Below are 18,623 nucleotides of genomic sequence, written 5' to 3' on the forward strand. Positions count from 1 at the left end.
CTTAAGCCATGATACTGTCAGGGTGATGGATTTCACTTTTGCATGAAATGGTGCCCACTCGCAGAAGAATCAGTATGGCAAATATCAATTAAAAGCTTTGCAGTTTCTTTTTGAAATTGCATTGCAATACTGTACTTGCATATTTCACCCTCTGACCTCTGAAAAAGTCAGAGTAAGAACGGGTGCTTTTCCTTTAAAAATGATAATATTTGGCATACTTAATTTGTAAGTACCTAGAATGTTTGGTTTTTGACTCAGTTCAATTTTGAAGTCCATTCTCTGACTGCAGAGCCACCAGAGGGCACACAGGAGGACTGTTAGAAGCACTGTGACTAAATCTTTATTAAAGAATAAAATCCAATTATTATACTTCTGTACTGTGCTAAAGTTTGATCTCAAAAGACTTTATTACAGCATTCTAAAAATAAAATGTCAGAATAGGGTCTGAAGCTAATAAATTAGTTAGAGGGAAAATGAAAAAGCAGTCATATTGCACTTCAAGAGAATAATTTATTAGGTGATGCGCTTTTGTGGAACAGACCACTTCTTTAGATCTGTAGCCTTACCAGAGCAGACTCAATATATAAAGCACAGAGGTCCAAATATAGTTATCAAGGTGGATAAATCAGAAAAACTGTAATCAAGGTAGGTTGGTCCTTAGGCTGGTAGGTACCAAGTGTGGTCAGTTTCAGTAGTGCAGAATCAAGCATGCAAGCAACTCCATTGACCTTAAGTGCTTTTTTGAGTTGGCTTTGGCAGGCAATGCAATCCTTGGCTATGTCTACACTATGAAATAGTTACATTTAATGAAGTTGACTTTTTAATGCTAAATTTTATAAAGTTGAAGTCAAGTGTCAACAGATGTTCAGAAAAAATCTACTTACCGTGTCTCCATTGCTCACGCCGTCAAATATAGGTAAGGCAATGCCTTGTTGGGTACCTGTCCCATGGTGACTTTTGTCCTATTGCATTCTGGATTTTGTGCTAGTGGCTTATGGGAAAAATGTGCCACAAGTGCTTGTGGGTATCTGATGTTGTCGTCATCCCAGAATGCAAAGTGCACACCCTCCCACCCCTGGAAAACAAACGGGCGGCTGATTTTTCGCCATTTTTTCTGAACATTTTCCAAAGCCTGCCCGTGACTAATGCCGCTGCCCAGCACTAGCATGACTCCTCAGCTGCTTCTAGCCAGTACATCAGTGCGTTATGGCCACTTCCTGGAGTGTCTTGGTGTATTTAAGACAAAGACAGTAGGAGGATGTGGTTGATAAGATGGATGTGGATGAAGGGCATGCATTGGTTGATGAAACTGAAAAATTGGGTACCAGGAATTTAGAAATGTTGGTTGTCTTGGATATATTGCTTACAGGGGAGTGCCATTTCTGGAGGCATGAAACCAGCACTCACTGCTGAGACTACATTGTTTCATTGCCTGGGATGACCAGCAGTGAGTGCAGAACCTCTTCTGCATGGCCAAGCATAAGGCTACTTCCATGGTACTTTGATTTGCTATTCCCACCCTGAAGCACAGCAATATCAGAGCGAGACCTGCTTTGACAGTTCACAAGCAAGTGTCAATAGCTCTGTGGAAGTTTGCAGCACCCAACAGCTACTGGTCAGTGACAAATCAATTCAGCGTAGGCAGATCTACAGTGGGGGCTACAGTGATGCAGGTAGGCCAGTGCAATCTGTCAGCGTCTCATGCAGAAGACCATGACCCTGGAAAATGTCCAGCACATGTTGGACGGCTTTGCTGCCATGGGATTTCCTAACTGCAGTGGGGCAATACATGGAACGCACATCCCCATCATGGCCCTGGACCACCTGGACTCAGAATACATAAACTGCAAGGGGTACTTTTCCATGGTGTTACAGGCATCGGTGGATCACAAGGTGGTTTCGCCTACAGCAGTGTGAGATGGTCAGGAAAAGTGCATGATGCATGCATCTTTAGAAAGCTCTTGGATGGGTCTTCCTTCCCTGACCAGAAAAATCAAGAATGGCAATGTGGAAATGCCCATAGCTATACTGGGTGACCATGCTTATCCTCTGTTTCCTTGCCTCATGAAGCTGTACGCTGGCACCCTGGACCGCAGTCAGGAATATTTCAGCTACAGACTGAGCAAGTGCAGAAGAGCGGTAGAATGTGCCTTTGGCCATTTAGAAACCAGATTCAGGTGCCTTTTGACCCATTGGACCTTTCTGAAGCCAGTGTCCCCACCGTGATTGCAGCATGCTGTATTCTCCATAATATTCTGGGGGGAAGAATTTCATGCTGGCCTGGGTTGCAGAGGCAGATGCCATGAGCAGGGCTTTTGCTCAACCACGTGCAACGCATTCACCAATGCCCATGCAGAGGCAACGGCAGTCAGGGAGGCTTTGAAAAATAGCTTTATGAATGAGGAGACAGCCACGTGATTCTGCTGTATTCAACTGTTACGATACCACCTCTGCCCCCTCAGTGATGTGTGAACCCCACCCCATGTGAACCAATAAATAAGACTGGTTTTCAAAAAGGAATATCTTTATTTAGGGGTGGATGGGTTAAGGTGCAGGAAAAAGAAGGGATATCAAGCATGGTGGAATAGCCTTTTGCAGCGATGAGAGGTCATATGGGTGAAGCGGGAGACTGTCGTGTCCTACCACCACATTTAGGGACCACAGAAAGTGGGGATTGGGCTATGTTGAGAGGAGTCCAGGCAGCAGGGAGTGGAGTCAGCATGCTGAGTCCAGCATGTGGTGTCCCACTGCAGCTCCAGTACAAAATACAGGATCTCCGTTTGCTCTCTGACAGCTGCTGGGAGCTCTGCGGAGTCCTCTTTCCTGTACTGGAACATGCTTTTGTGGGAGTGCAGGATGCTCTGCTGCCATTGCTCTGTCAGCCTTTGGTTAACAACAGTGGCTCTGCAGTCAGCCTTCTCCAGCTGCCGCAGTATAAGGTCCTGTTTGCATTGTTTCCTTTTCCTTGTCATGGCAACCTCATATTCCCCCATTGAAGGTCAAAAATCTAAATACAATTGACACAAAGCTTTTACCCATAGAATGAATGTGTCTCTGTTTGACAATCACTGCACCTTTATTTTTTTTCAATGCCGTTTTGGCTTCTTAAGGATGAAAATGAGTCAGTCACTGCAGAACAGGAGCTATTACTTGTTCAGACCACTTCATTGTGGACATGGTAAGATATTATTGGGTTAAGGGACTATGGGTGGTGAGGGTGGGGTGAGGAGTTGAAAATAAAGCTGTGTGAGCTCTAAAGTGCATGGTAGGAGGAGAGAGGGTTCGATTTGATTCTACCGGACACGTGGTGGGCTGGCCTGTGGATGATCCCTGTGAAATGTAGAGTGCAGGGGGAAAACATCCTTTCACGGTGGCTTCTGATTGATCCTGTGCAGGGAAAAGGCCATTTACAGCAGGGAATGCGTGCTCTGGACATGCTGGTGTCCTGGAGCAGGGTCCACAGAGTCCGGCAGCTGCATCCGGGGGTCAGGGTTCAATTCCACCAGATGCGCAGTGAGCTCACTGGGGAGAGATCTCTGAGAAGAGCAGAGCATGGGGGAAAAAAAACTTTCTCAGCAGCTTCTCATCAAGCCTGCAGTGTGGTGGGAGGGGAGAAGGCCAGGAGAGCCTGCCAGTCACATTGTGCAGCAGGGAAGTCCTGGGAAATGTAAACTTCCAGGGAGCAGTGCGAAAATATCTAATCAAAATTCCTGTGATGCCTTAAATTGTCAAAAGAAACATGACCTGCTAAGACTAACAGTGTGAAAGACAATATGCTTATACTGTGGGAGCACAAGGCTTGAAAATTTGCCAAAATGCTGTGTGGTGTCAGGATTCTATCTTACTGGTTGCCTGGTATGATATCCTATTGTGGAAGCTATAATAAGTCAGGACTCCACAAAAACCTCACTCGAAAAATAAGAGTACCTGGCTGAGACCTTCATGGAGATCTCCAAAAAGGATAAGCGCTCCATCCCCAGAAATATTAACAAGATGTTCTGAGGGGCATAGATCCACCATGCCTGACTGGCAGCCACTTTTAGCAGTTTAAAAAAATGTGCTTCACATAAGCAAACCTATACCCAAACCCAGCCACAACCCTTTTGTAGCATTCTAAAGAAGTACTCACCAGAAAAACTGGTCCCCAGAGGTTCAGGTGTCGATGTTGAGGGGACCTGTTCAAGGTCAACGGTGAAGAGCTCTGTGCTGCCAGGATCAGCTTCATCAGGCCACTGCTGATGACTATTGCCATCCTCCTTCCTTTGGCTCAGCTCTTCTCGACTCCAACCAGGCTCATCAGTACAGCCACCTGAAGAGTCCCAGTTAAGATTGGGGACTGTGGTTGGATCCCTCCCATGAATGGCGGCCAGCTGCTTGTAATACCAGCGTGTCATGCGAGATGACCCAGATTGCCCGTTGGCTTTCCGGACTTTATGAAAGTTCTGCCAGAGCTCCTTCACATTCACCCATCGTTGCTGAGCATCCCAGGAATAACCTTTTCCTATCATGCCCCGTGAAATCTTTTCATAAATGTCTGCATTTCACTTGCAGTCTCAAATTCTGCCAAACACCGACTCCTCTCCCAAACAGCAAGGAGATCAAGGGTCTAGTTATGGGTCTATGCTGGGGCTATCTTGTGCCCATGCGAACTCAGATCAGAAGAACCCTGAGTACGCACGATGGCAAGATAGCTATAGATGTGATGGATGGCTCCTGAGGTTTGCCCCAACGTGTGCTATACATGCCGGTCAGAAAGAATAAATTCAAATACCCAGGCTTCTTGTTACCTACTTACTGCACACCCGGAGAGCAGTGGAGATGAAAGCAGCCAGAATGGATAACTGTGGGGCATTGTAGGATACATGTGGGACACCTCTCGAGGCCAATAGAATTGATTTAAAGAGAGGCTGTATCCACACTAGCATTATTTCAATCTTTTTTAAATTCAAACTTGGAGTTACCCTGACTTGTGTGGTTGATAGAAGAATGTCGACCTTAGCGCTCCCTAAAATCGACCTAATAGCATGTGCAGCGAGGACAGTGACACTGTTAAATTGAGCTAACTGCCTTAAATTCAACTTTATGCTGTAGTGTAGACATAGCCATAGTTAGGTAATATTTTGACATGCGTGTTTGATTTATTCCAATCTGTACAAATTGGGTACCTTTTTCATTAATTGTATCACGAATTTTTCCTCCTTGCAATGACAAATGCACAGATTAGAAACAAAATAAAGCCACAGTGTAACACAATTATATCCATTTCTAATGAGACTAAAATGTAATCCAGGAGATTTTGATTAACTTGAATGCCTTTTAAAAAAATTGAGTCTCTCAATGTATTCCCTTTGGAGGGTTGGTTGGGTTTTTTGTTGGTTTTTTGAGTGGTATTGTTTCACTTAAAGTGCACATTTAATATTTTGTTTAAAAATGCAGTTTTTAATAAATATAGTGGCCATGTCTACACTAGCCAAAAACTTCGAAATGGCCATTTGCATGGCCATTTCGAAGTTTACTAATGAAGTGCTGAAATACATATTCAGCGCCTCACTAGCATGCGGGCAGCCGCGGCACTTTGAAATTGACGCTGCTCGTCCAGATGGGGCTCCTTTTCGAAAGGACCCCGCCTACTTTGAAGATAAGGGGACTTCAAAGTAGGCGGGGTCCTTTCGAAAAGGAGCCCCATCTGGACGAGCAGCGTCAATTTCAAAGTGCCGCGGCTGCCCGCATGCTAGTGAGGCGCTGAATATGTATTTCAGCGCTTCATTAGTAAACTTCGAAATGGCCATGCAAATGGCCATTTCGACGTTTTTGGCTAGTGTGGATGTAGCCATTGTCTTAGTTGAGGTATTTTCTATTCGTGGGCCTGATCTCATGAAATATTTGTAATATTACAAAAAAAATGCATGACAAACTGGCAAAATCTTTTTGGCAAAATAGTGTGCAGAAGTTCTTTTAGAGCTTTAAGTGTCTCAATTTTTGACTAACTTTTTTCAAATACAGTTTGTATTGCATAATCAAAAATTGGTGGGGGTGTGTGGGGGTGTGTGTGTGTGTGTGTGTGAGAGAGAGAGAGAGAGACCGACCGACCTCATCCACATAAACACCAAACGTGGCCGAAGTCTTTTCTGGCTATATAAAAGCACTACATGCTGATTGTCTAAACTTGTTTTCTTTCGTATTTGCCAGTAGACTACAAACTGTTTGACAACATGGAAATACATGGCAGTTTGCTTCTTAGGGAAAAATGATTACAGCAGCACAAGGATAAGAGATTTTTATAATAGTTTGACTGGACCTTTTCTTTAGTTTCATGTATGCTGATAGTGGATGTCCCAAAAGCATTAATATTGGGCAGCATACATATGATTTATCTCAACTAAGGTTTGAAAAAAATCCTGTGTTAAAATTAATAGAAAATGCTGTTCATATTACCATTCCTCATTGTGTATAATAGTATTACTTAGCAGCCGGAGAAGCAAATTTTAGTCCCCTTAATGTTGCCATTTTAAAACTGGGTCTTTCCCAGACCTAGCCTTCGAGCAAGGTAGTTGGCTTGGGCCCCACACTGCAATTGACTGGTACACACTGCCTGCTGGCTGGGCCCTGCAAGCTCTTTGGCCTGACCTGGTTTTTCTCTCCTGTTTTTGATGTGCATAAGTGGGTTTGCTTTATTTTTAAAAGACTTATGTACTAGATCAGGGTGTCCAACCTTTTTTCATCGGGGCCCGCACAGCAGTTTTTACATGTTTGGGGGGCCGAACACAAATAGCCCAAAACCATCACCACCACCTGCCTCCAGACTTAAAACCCTCACAGCTCTAAACCTCCCCCCACCTGCCTCCAGGCTTAACCCCCCCGCCGCACCCTCGCGACCCCAAACTGCTCTCCCCACAGCATCCCAAATCCAAGATTAACTTACCCAGGCATTCCGCGTGCTGCTGCCCCCACTGTTTTTTCACCAGGCCGTTTCCCCTTCACCACAGCGGCATGGCTCCCCCCCCAGCTCTCCTACTCCCCGCCATGGACATCATGGCAGGGGCAGCTCCCAAAGCCCTGCTGTGCTGAAAGAATAGGACACAATTTAATTGGTTTAACAGCCGGATCCCTCCTGCTGGCCATCAAACCAGTTAAACTGAGTTCTACTGCAGTGTTTCTCAACCTTTTATAAAATACTCCTTTAAAAAAAGTGTAATCACCCCCAGTCCCCATAATTTTCAGACATGCAAAATCCACAACCTCCACTCCCCTCCTCCAGAGCCAGGCAGCCCCAACCCTCCACTTCAACCAAATCCCCACCACTGCCACCCCCGGAACCAGCCACCCCCTGCCACTATTATCCAATGCCAGTGACTCAATGGAGCTACTGCTCCTGCCACCATCACCTCTGCCACGCACTTCTCTGCCCAGCACTTGGAGGGAGATGCATGCGCAGAGTATTTTATTGCTCAAAGAGCTGTCTGTGGCTACAGTGCGCATACCCCCTTGCCACTGCTTTACAGGAGCTGGAGGAGGAGTCAGGCACAAGAGGTGGGAGCCCCAAATGGCTTCTTAAAGAGACACATGCTGATCAGGGCTGCACAGCCGCTTTTTAAAAATGGCGCCACTGTCAACTGTGCAGACCAGGTAAAAAGGCTCTATGGGCTGGATTCTGGCCTGCAGGCCTTGTGTTGGACACCCCTGTACTAGTTACAAGTTTAAAAAAAAAAATTATTTTGTATTCCTCTGAAGCATATGTACTCATTGTAAGAAACTATTTAATATATGTTGTAAGAATAAAGACTGTTCTTAGAAAATTTCATTTGGAAATTTCACTGTACTCCAAGGGAATTTTTATTCTTAGAATGAGAATATTAATTGATATGGCTGTTTTCATCTGATTAAACAAGTTAATTGAAGCCCCTTAACAAAAAACAAATGATCATGCTTTAAAGTTAGCGGACAGGGATTATAATTCGAAAATCATTATTTCTTGTGCTTGCAGAGCTATAAACCTTTTTAAAAAATGATTATACCTTCTCCTGCCCCTTCACCTCCATGTCTCATTCTATTTCTTCTTTCAGACAAAAGAAAGCCTGTTGGCTAATGGTAAACTTGATGATGATTATGACGATGAAGAGGATGAAGACCTAATGTGGAGGTTGCCCAAGGAAGAAGCTGACCCTGAGGATGATTTTTTGGAATATGATCAGGAACATATCAAATTCATTGATAATATGTTAATGGGATCTGGGGCATTTGTGAAGAAAATTTCTCTCTCGCCCTTTGCAACCACTGATCCTAGCTATGAATGGAAGGCACCCAAAAAATCATCCCTGGGCAATATTCAGTTTTCTTCTGATTTTGATGATTTTGACTACAGTTCTTGGGATGCTATGTGCTATCTGGATCCTAGCAAGGCTGTTGAAGAGGATGACTTTGTAGTAGGTTTCTGGAATCCATCCGAAGAAAACTGTGGCGTTGACACAGGAAAACAGTCTATTTCGTATGACTTGCATACTGAGCAGTGTATTGCTGACAAAAGCATTGCAGACTGTGTGGAAGCCTTGCTGGGCTGCTATCTGACCAGCTGTGGTGAAAGAGCTGCTCAGCTTTTCCTGTGTTCATTAGGGCTGAAGGTGCTCCCAGTAATGAAAAAAACTGAGTGGAACGGCACTTTGCGTTCTAGCAGGGAGAACTTTAACAGTCAACTGAAAAATCTTTCACCAAGCTGTGTTTCTGCCTCTATAGCCAATTCAGAGTGTTTTCTGTGTAAAGAAATGGAGTATGGCTGTTTAAAGATTCCACCAAGGTGTATGTTTGATCACCCAGATGCTGAAAAAACCCTGAATCACCTGATTTCTGGTTTTGAAAATTTTGAGGAGAAAATTAACTACAGTTTTAAGAATAAGGCTTATCTTCTTCAGGCATTTACTCATGCCTCCTACCATTACAATACCATTACTGGTAAGTTATCTTACTTCATTTCAGTATTAAACTGATAAATAAAATATTAAATAAAGTAAGGATGCCTAGTGCAGGGTTTTTGTTCACAGATCTTTTTATGTGCCAAAATAATTGCCTCTCAGTACAAAATGAATAACAAGAATCCTTTTTTCAGCTGTTTAAGTTGTGTGATTTAACTGTATTGTGCCCTTGTAGCTATTTACAGAGGGAGGAGGTCACAAGCAAGTCACACAATTCCTTAGTTCAAGTGAGTGATACAGGGCACCATAACCCAGGTTTTTATTCTAATTTGTGCAGTCTTTTCATATTTTATCTCTGTGCTATCTCTCTTCAGCTGTGTGTGTTCAAAACTAACCCTCCAGTCAGGAGAGTAACTTAGCAAAGAACCTAAGAAACTGCAGTGCCTCTCTAGAACTAGCATGATGATTTTCAAAGAAATTTTTTTCGAGTAAAAAGCATCACCTTGACCATTTTGCTAAACAAAGACAAGACTATAGTTCATTTATTAGCTACACAGTTCATATGATAGCAGAATACAATTTGTGTAAAACTACATTATTTATATTACACAAATTGTGAACTGGAAAAGCCTCCATATATAATCTTCTTTGACTGCTCACATGTCTATGTCCAGCATATGTTTAAGTAGGTTACTGAATCAAGACCTAAATCTGCAGCTATATGAATTCATGCAGAGTATGTTCTTTAGCTTCTGCTTGCTGAGCGTGCTTGTTTTTAAAAACAAAAGATTATTTCCAGGAGCAAGAGTTCATTGTTTGCAAACTGAGTTTGAATAACTATTATTCTTTATGCCCCAATAGAAACTGCATATCCTAAAACTCAATATTCAGTTGTTCTAAAGTTTTCTAATGACATAGATTTTATCATAGGCTTTTAAATAGCCTGTCTCCACAGAAGTAAATGGAAAACTCTTATGGATTTCACTGAAGCCAATATTTTACCCATAATCTGAATTAGTTTGTTGTTTGTTGGAGTGGTGGAGTTCTGGAATGTTTGGGATCACCTTTAGGGCCGGTTTTGTGGGGTGTATGTGTTGAGTGTCCTCTCCTGTGGAGGATTTGAGGGTGTTGGTACCTAACGGGATCTAGATCTTAAAAAAGGATCACTTTCAGCCTGTTGATGCCTTGACCAAGCATCATGGAGCATCAGGGAAAATGGGCATGATGATTTTCCAGGAGAAACTCCTCTCAATAAACCTTCAGGTCCTAAGTTAAAACAAAGCGTATTGAAATAGATGTCTAACAAAGACTGTATGAAGTATTAAAAATTAGCATAGCATTTTAAAAGTGCCTTTACCTGGGGAAAGAGGTGTTCTTTCATAAACATCAAGGGCTTACCTTTGCTATGGGCTGGGTCAGTGGGGCAGCAATTAATCCATCGGGGGAGGGGGTTGAATGGAATCTAGGAATTTAGATTCCTAGCCACCTAGTTTAATTGTCAGGGCAAAATATTTTTGTGAAACTGGTAATACTAGTGATAAATGTTTCTTTAGAAATAAAAGTTAAAATGTGTCAGGATCCATGTGATAGGTACTGAAAATTATTTAATTCTAGTCATTCATTTTTAAATCTTTGTGTTTTGATTTTTTTTCTTTCCTTAATCCATGTTTCATGCCTTTCAAGATTTATGCAGGCTTTTATTTATACATTATAACCAAAAATCCTAACTCCCTAATTCAAAATAAGAAGCAGCACCTCTGCAAGCAAAGCATCATTGAACATTTAAACTACAAAAAAAAGTCCAAAATAATTTTCTATTTAGACACACACTAATTACAAAAGTGCCCCACTTTTTTATAGTGTGTCAATTTCTTTATGGAACTTCAGAAGCTTGGTTTTCATGTTCTGTTTAGATGACCACAGTTATCACTTTAAGCTGCTTTTTTCAGTCAGTTTTAAGGCATTTGAGCCTTCAGCAAAAGACCATATATTTGCCACCCTTCTGTGAGTATTTGATTCAGAAGAGGCTTCATTACTACATATAATTTGTGAAGCATTTTCTAATTTTTGGAATTGATGTAAACACACTGAACAAACTTTTAAGATAACACTGTAAACAAAATCCAGTAAAAACATAATATGGATATTTATCTTTTGAACATTGGGTATCTTGTGGTATTGACTTAATAAAAAGTATTGACTTCTGTGGGCAAAGCCAAACTTTCTATCTAGAGAAGACAGGAAAGAACGTATTAGTTACATAAACTTGTATTGTGCTTTTTTTTTCTTTTTTGCTTTTTTAAATTATTTCCAATGCTTTCAGATTGTTACCAGCGCTTGGAATTCCTGGGAGATGCGATTTTGGACTACCTCATAACCAAGCACCTTTATGAAGACCCACGGCAACACTCTCCAGGAGTTCTAACTGACCTACGATCCGCACTAGTCAATAATACCATCTTTGCATCATTAGCTGTAAAGTATGACTACCACAAGTACTTCAAAGCTGTCTCTCCCGAGCTGTTCCATGTTATTGATGACTTTGTACAGTTTCAGATGGAAAAGAATGAAATGCAAGGAATGGATTCTGAGGTTAGTAGCATTTGAAAGTATCTGTATTCAGTATGTGATTTTAGTATATCAGAATTCTTAGTACAATATAGATTTTTATATTAGTTTTGAATGCACAGCAGCCAAAGAAGCACATGGATTCCAGGAACATAGTAGTTCATTTAACATAACTGCATATTTTCTTTAAGCATTTTGTACTGACTGGAAGTGTTCAGAATAAATTTTTGGTTGATACCACATTTTTAACCCCTGGGATTGTCTGTGATATCCAGTGTCAGTGATATCACACCTTCATAATTTTACCACAGTTTTCCCCATACCCTTCAGTGGTGGTCTTCAAAACTGAGAGGCCCTGTCTCCCTAGAGGAAAATGTTAGAATCTTTCTTGTGAACAGTTTTAAGAGCAGGTTGATTGAAGATTTGTAAACACAGGCTATGGACTGGCCAAGAAAACAAGGTACAGTGTGTTGCATGTTCATGGACACCTGTTTGACTGGAAAAGGATTAAAGCCAAATCATTTCAGATGGATGCCAGAATATAGTTGTTTAGTAGTCTGATGAAGCGGGTCTTTGCCCACGAAAGCTTATGCTCCAAAATATGTTAGTCTGTCAGGTGCCACAGGATTTCTTGTTCTCGAAGATATAGACTACCTCTGTGATATATATTCTGGCAGTGGCTTTTTGTCTCAGATGATCTGGGTCAGATTCAAACCAGTTACCTAAAGCCAAAGACACTTTTCCTTTTTATTATCAAGCCCCTGAGCCATACAGTCTTCCTTAACTGACAGAGACCAGTCTCAGAGGGGTAGCCGTTTTAGTCTGTATCTGAGAAGAACAACGAGAAGTCCTGTGGCACCTTACAGACTAATGGATTTATTGGAGTATAAGCTTTTGTGGGCAGTCTGTTCCCCAACAAGAAACAGACCTATGGTGAAATTCTGTAGAATTAGTACAAGAGCAATTCAGAAATTATATATGGTATCTGTATATGGTGGCTTTATTTTATTTTTTACACTTGCGTGTTTGAAGAAGGTGTCATAGAAATGCTCAAGAAAGGTACGTAGGACAAGGGCATTAGGAGTTTCATGTTTGAAGATTTTCTTTAAATAAATAAATAAAATTCAGTGTAACAACTCTCTTATCCTTTCAAACAGCTCAGAAGATCTGAAGAGGATGAAGAGAAGGAAGAAGATATTGAAGTACCAAAAGCCATGGGAGATATATTTGAGTCACTAGCTGGTGCCATTTATATGGATAGTGGAATGTCTTTGGAAATGGTTTGGCATGTGTATTATCCTATGATGAGGCCATTAATAGGTAATGTGAGAGCTGTTGTGGGGAAGGAGGTTTTGGTAATTAATTTTCATGTACTGTAAGAGGGGAAAATCAAATTTATTTTTTTTTGTTTTTTTTGAAATATAGAAAAATTTTCTGCAAATGTGCCTCGTTCCCCAGTGCGGGAGCTGCTGGAGATGGAACCAGAGACAGCCAAATTTAGGTAAGAGTAAATTTGCTTAGTAAACATGGCCATACGATGTTTTTTAAACCATTCTTTCTATACTCCTGAGCATTTTTAATGGTTATTGATTGTTTAATCTGTCCTATAATGAACAAAGTTTTTTTTGTTTTGGTTTTTTTGTACTTACTGATTAAGGACATTTTCCAAGTAAAATATAAATATTTAATAGGTTTTATTTTTATATATGTATCCATAGAAAGACCATATGAAGTCTTTTGTCCTACCTTTTGCTTCTAATGCGTGTATGTTTTTGTTTTTTTGCAGTCCTGCAGAAAGAACTTATGATGGAAAGGTCAGAGTAACAGTAGAAGTTGTAGGGAAAGGAAAGTTTAAAGGTGTTGGGAGAAGCTATAGGATTGCCAAATCTGCAGCAGCAAGAAGAGCACTACGAAGCCTCAAAGCAAACCAACCTCAGGTCCCAAACAGCTGAGACGCCTCTTAAAAAAAAAAAAAAAAAAAAAAAAAAATTAAAATCCACACAATTTTTTTAAAGTTAATGTTGAGAGGAGCAAATTGAAGACAGAATTTAAAGTTCGTTTGATAGCAGAATAGCTAACAAAACATTTAATGTGTATAAAATTTTGGAACTAATTGTAGTTATAGTTTCTTGCGCAAACACAATCTTGTCTTCTTTCTCACTTCTTCTGCTTTGTTTAATCACAAGAGTGCTTTAATAATGACATTTAGCTAGTGTTCAAAATAATTGTTGTCAGGGTTTTATTGGTTTATTTTATTGTCAGTACAGCTTTGCTTAGTGTTAGAAGGCCAGGGATCTTAACGCCTAATGCAGATGCTAGATTTATCATGTTATCTTGAAATTCCTCAATCTGTGCACTAGTGCCAGTCATAAAGCAGTTTATAAACAACTGTACAAGATGATTTGGTATATGAGAAAATAAGTGTGCCAGTATTGTCCCCTCCACCTCACCCCACTCTCCCAGAGTCATCTCTGCATCAAGATGACATTCTCAGTCATTATTGCACTTATTTGTTAGGGACAGGTTTTTAGTTGAAATGGCTGGCATATTGGTAGAAATAAATTTCAACTTCCTGATGCCACATAGTCTTGCATAAAAAGGTTCTTGCCTTAAACATAAATAAACCCTCATTAATAATCTTTAATTTCTAATCTTTTTGGAACAAACTTGTTTTACATTCCCTTCATTTTTATTATGCATTTTATGATGATACAGCTCTATATTTACAGTACCACACATTAGTATAGCTGTGACTTAACTTACTACAGGATTATAATAGAAATTGTAGTCATGTATATGTAATGAGGTTATTTTTAACAGTTCAGAGGAGGTGGTTAGTCTCAAGATTTTTTTGATACCACAAACAAAATGGTGTTTGGCTAAAATTCCAGTTTTACACAAACCTGCAAACTAGATAGTTACAACACTTGGAAACAAGTAGTAGTGGATAATTGCACAGTGCAGACTGTTGCTCTAACAAAATAATCTTAGACATATCACACCTAAAATATGCTGCAGATTTTATAATCGATTGGCTACTTATTTAAAAATAGAGCACCTTTTCACTTAATATTGCCACATAAATTTCTTACTGTACTTTTCACAGAGTTGTGTGCATATTTCACTTACCAAAGCTGTGCTGTTAAATGCCATGAAAGCTGATGTTTGAGATAAACTGCCGTAATTTTGATAAATCTGTGATTTAGGTCCTTAATTTAGAGAAACCAGCTTGTAGTTTTTCAGTCTATCTGGGGGGGAAAAAATCATACATTTTTAGGCTTTGCCTGTGTTTCTTTTAAGTAGTTTGTTGTAGGCACTCTTCACTTAAATACCTCAGTTCTCTTCTGTTCTTTTTCTTTTTTGCATGCATTGTTTTCTGTTTTGTTTTTGTTTTTGGTGCTATGTTTATATATTATGCTTGAAATTTTAATTTTTTTGCACTGTAACTATAATACCTCTTAATTTTACCTTTTTTAAAAAGCTGTGGGTCAGTCTTGCACTCCCACCAATATCAGCAGAGGTTTGCTGCAAGTTTGCCCTGTTAATTATGCTTGAAGTTTGAGAAAGCTGAGCAAGGTGTTTTAATGTTTTCCAGCACATTGATCTGAACTTGGTGCTGTTTTATGTGTTTAAATTACAAATAAATACTGTATTTCCTGTGTTGAACACCCAGCTCCCATCCATACACACACACACACTAAATAACAGCAAAAAACCAAACCCTGTCAGCTCTAGCTTTCTAGAAAATAGAAAAAAATAAGTCTTAGTGCAAGGGATGGCCATTAAGCTTCTCTGAAATACAGAAATTTTAATTAGCTTTTGTACCTAAAGTTTTTTTAATATTAAAACAATTCTTACTGAAATCTGGAAACAAATTCCTGGTATTGATACTATAATACAAATGCTATTTTTAAAAATACAATGCATTGTTTTTGTTCTTCAGTCGTTAATGAGGGACAAAGAGTGTCATGGGATGTTTAAAACCGGAAAGTCTTGAAATATATTTAAATTTATTTTACGAAAACAAATGAAAACTTTGAGTAAATTATGACCCCCCACACCATTAAAAATTTACTGGTAACAGTTTCTTCCAGCCTGAAGTCAGGATTCTGCAACATGCTAATGTAAAGTGCTTTATCGCTACTTTGAAAATTCTATGGCACTTGACTCAAGTGTCAGTTTTTAAACTAAGTCACACCACCCCTAAGGCTGAAAAAGACTAAAATGTTAATTCTATTACAATGCATTCTATGCAGTAAAAGCAGCGGGGTGCTCTGTGAACAGTTGAAGAAATAGGTTTCTTTCATGGATATCTGAACGTGATGATTCTCATGATTTGGAGGAAAATCTGTTAGCAGGTTAAAAAAAAATATATATATATAGTATAGAAAAACCAAACTTTTGCTACCAAGTGTTTGATGTAAACAAAATAAACTGAATGCAGTATTATGCTCTGTATTTCAGCAGTGGTGAATGATCCCCTTGTTACTATATAAAGCTTATGAATTGGAAACAGGAAATGTGTAGTGGCTGACTATAAAGTAGTTTCTGCTGCTGATGTGTTTTGAAATGCCGTAACTCTTTTCCAGTGTGACCTCATTGAAATGTTTCATATCCTTCGGGATAGAAAAATCTTCTTTGTTTCCATGCTGCACAACTATGTGTTTCACTCTTCAGTTGATGTGATTGTGATATTGGACAGTGTAAGCTATTAAAGACCTAAATCTGATCATTTGAAGGTTGGGATAGAAATCACTTGGCAACGCTGTAAGCACAAGTGTAAGTGGACTGTTGCAACCCATCTTCAAAAGCAACCACACATACTCCTCATAAATAGTGTGGGGGTTAGTTGGCATGAACCTTGTTTTTGGTATTAGTTCTATTATACTGTACTTTAATCAGTCCTCCTAACTATGCTGCGTTTTTATTTTTATGGCTTTTTTTGCGCTGTTCTATTCATGTAGCACAAATAAGCATTGCACTTGGTACCATGCTTTACCTCATTTCAAGGAAAAAATATACGTACAGAGAGGAAAAATGTGGTCTGGCCTTGCTGCTGTTTTGATTTACTGAATTTGAAAAAGATAATTATAATGCCTGCAATGTGTCATTTACTTGCACAACTTATATAGGTCATTTGTAACGTCTGTGGCATTTTTACTGTGTATGAAAATACAACAAAGACAAGTTATGAGAATCTTGATTGTATTTTAAAGCTATTGTTTTTAATATGTCATTTTTACTGTTACGTGAAGTAATTAATATTAGAATGATCTCTGAACAAACCAATATGTGCACATAGTTTTTGTAGACCAGCCCCCAGCAATTTGATCAAATTTAACTAAAATCTTCCCTTTTTCTGGACATTGAGGGATCCCGAGTGACTTTTGAAATGTTTATTCAGTTTCATGCTGCTAACATTTATCTTTAAAAACTTACTGTTTTTCAGTCTCATTACATGAAACGATGCTGTGACCATAGAGTACAGAATTTGACAAGAATTCAAACCAATGCAAGTACCAGTTCAGAGTATAACACAAAGCCTATTAGAGACAGGACTAGATCCTTCGTTGATGTAAATTGGTGTGGTACCACTGAGGCTTAGAATCATTTCCATTTCCATCAGTTGAGGATATGCCAATAATTGTTCATGTCTGAGTGTTTCCTGTCCTTGTGCTTAAAAATAGTCATCTGGGAGATGTATGCTTATGTGTATAAAAGAGAAAAGGCTTTGGATCATAGTCTTAGCAGCACTTATGAAGCTGAAGATGACAAATTCCTATGTAATTTACTGTGATGTTACACTTGTCTGTATTTGGTCACATCCCATTTACTATTTTTTCCCACTTGAACAGTCTCATTGAAAATCAGTGGATCTGTTATGAGTCCAATGACAAGGATTTTGACTTTTAGTACTTGATTATTGATATATTCATATTTTTCAACCACTTTAATTTTCAAGAAGTTAAAATGGATTTCTTTTTACACTTTGTTTAAAAATATAGAACTGCAGTTTACCACCCAAAGTGTGACCTAAATATCAGCTGTAGCTCCATCAAAATTATGTTGGCAAATATAAGTAGAGGTCATTGTTGTATACTCCACTAGCAGTTAAAATTAACTTCTTTTCAAAGGTAACTTTAAAAATATATAAACTTTACCCAAAAAATCCTTTAGAATTCTCCCCGCTTTAATTTGGATAGTGACCACAGACTATCTAAATTGCTTTGTAGATGACTCACAATACACTGCAGCAGCAAGTTATATAGAAAAAAATGTTTGTGGACAAGAACTGGGAATTGCAGGTGTTCTTATTGTAAATAGCGTGACATAAAAGATGGTTAAAATCAAGTAGAATGAATAATAAAATTTGAACAATAAACCATCACATGCTGCAGCTGTCTTTAAGGGACATAAAATGTAAATTCATTCATACTGTAATCATGCTGCAGAAATTTGCAGCCTGCACCTTATGGATCACAATTACCTTTAATAGTTTTTTTGTAACAATTGTAGCTGATTATATCTCCAATAAAGTTATGGTCTGTTCACTTTGTGTTGTCTTTCTTTAGTTTAATTAGACTGAGCTGTTCAGGAAATATTAATCTAACTGTTGTTACTTTTAAGTTTGAATCTATATAACTTAGCTGTCTTTAAATAATAGGAAGTGATGTTTGTGCACTGTTCCACTCATTCTGCTGGTGGACAGTCAGAAAAATTTCTCAAGGTTTCTTCATAATTATTTAAAACCCCTAATATATATGTCTCTACTCAGGTGTGAAATAACAGCCCTAAAGCCACAATTAGATTTGCACAAAGCCCCCTTGAAGTCAGTGGGACATGCTGTATGCACAAAGGTCTGTCTGCACAGATGGTGTACAACTTGGACCCATATTTTGAAGAAACAAATTTGTAAGCCTGTGCTAATAGAAATATATTGACACATTTTTTTCCCCCATTTGTGGTGGTTCTTTTGGCATCTCACTCATCTGGGATACTGAAAACAGACTAGTTGGGTTTATTCACTAGTTGCAGAGTTAGAGGGAAGAGAAACTTATCAGTCACCAATCAGCGTGCTCTTCCCTTCTAGAAAACTCCGCAGTTTGATCCGCCTCTTGGCGTCAGCAACTGGCAATTTCCAGTCCTCCT

General features: G+C 39.4%; 1 protein-coding gene across 4 annotated transcripts in view; it reads left to right on the plus strand.

The window, feature by feature from the left end:
• The window catches only part of DICER1 (dicer 1, ribonuclease III), a 93,124-nt gene extending 75,118 nt beyond the window's left edge, over nucleotides 1-18,006 (plus strand). For all 4 annotated transcript variants that reach the window (XM_074996565.1, XM_074996564.1, XM_074996563.1 and 1 more), the window contains 5 exons: nucleotides 8,064-8,946; nucleotides 11,230-11,498; nucleotides 12,632-12,794; nucleotides 12,900-12,975; nucleotides 13,261-18,006. In XM_074996565.1, the coding sequence (XP_074852666.1) occupies nucleotides 8,064-8,946; nucleotides 11,230-11,498; nucleotides 12,632-12,794; nucleotides 12,900-12,975; nucleotides 13,261-13,426 (1,557 nt within the window). In that variant the 3' untranslated portion in view covers nucleotides 13,427-18,006. The remainder of the gene's footprint in view (nucleotides 1-8,063; nucleotides 8,947-11,229; nucleotides 11,499-12,631; nucleotides 12,795-12,899; nucleotides 12,976-13,260) is intronic.
• Nucleotides 18,007-18,623: the final 617 nt, after the last annotated feature.

This window comes from Carettochelys insculpta, chromosome 6 (genome assembly GCF_033958435.1).
Source record: "Carettochelys insculpta isolate YL-2023 chromosome 6, ASM3395843v1, whole genome shotgun sequence".
In the NCBI taxonomy this organism is placed as follows: domain Eukaryota; kingdom Metazoa; phylum Chordata; order Testudines; family Carettochelyidae; genus Carettochelys; species Carettochelys insculpta.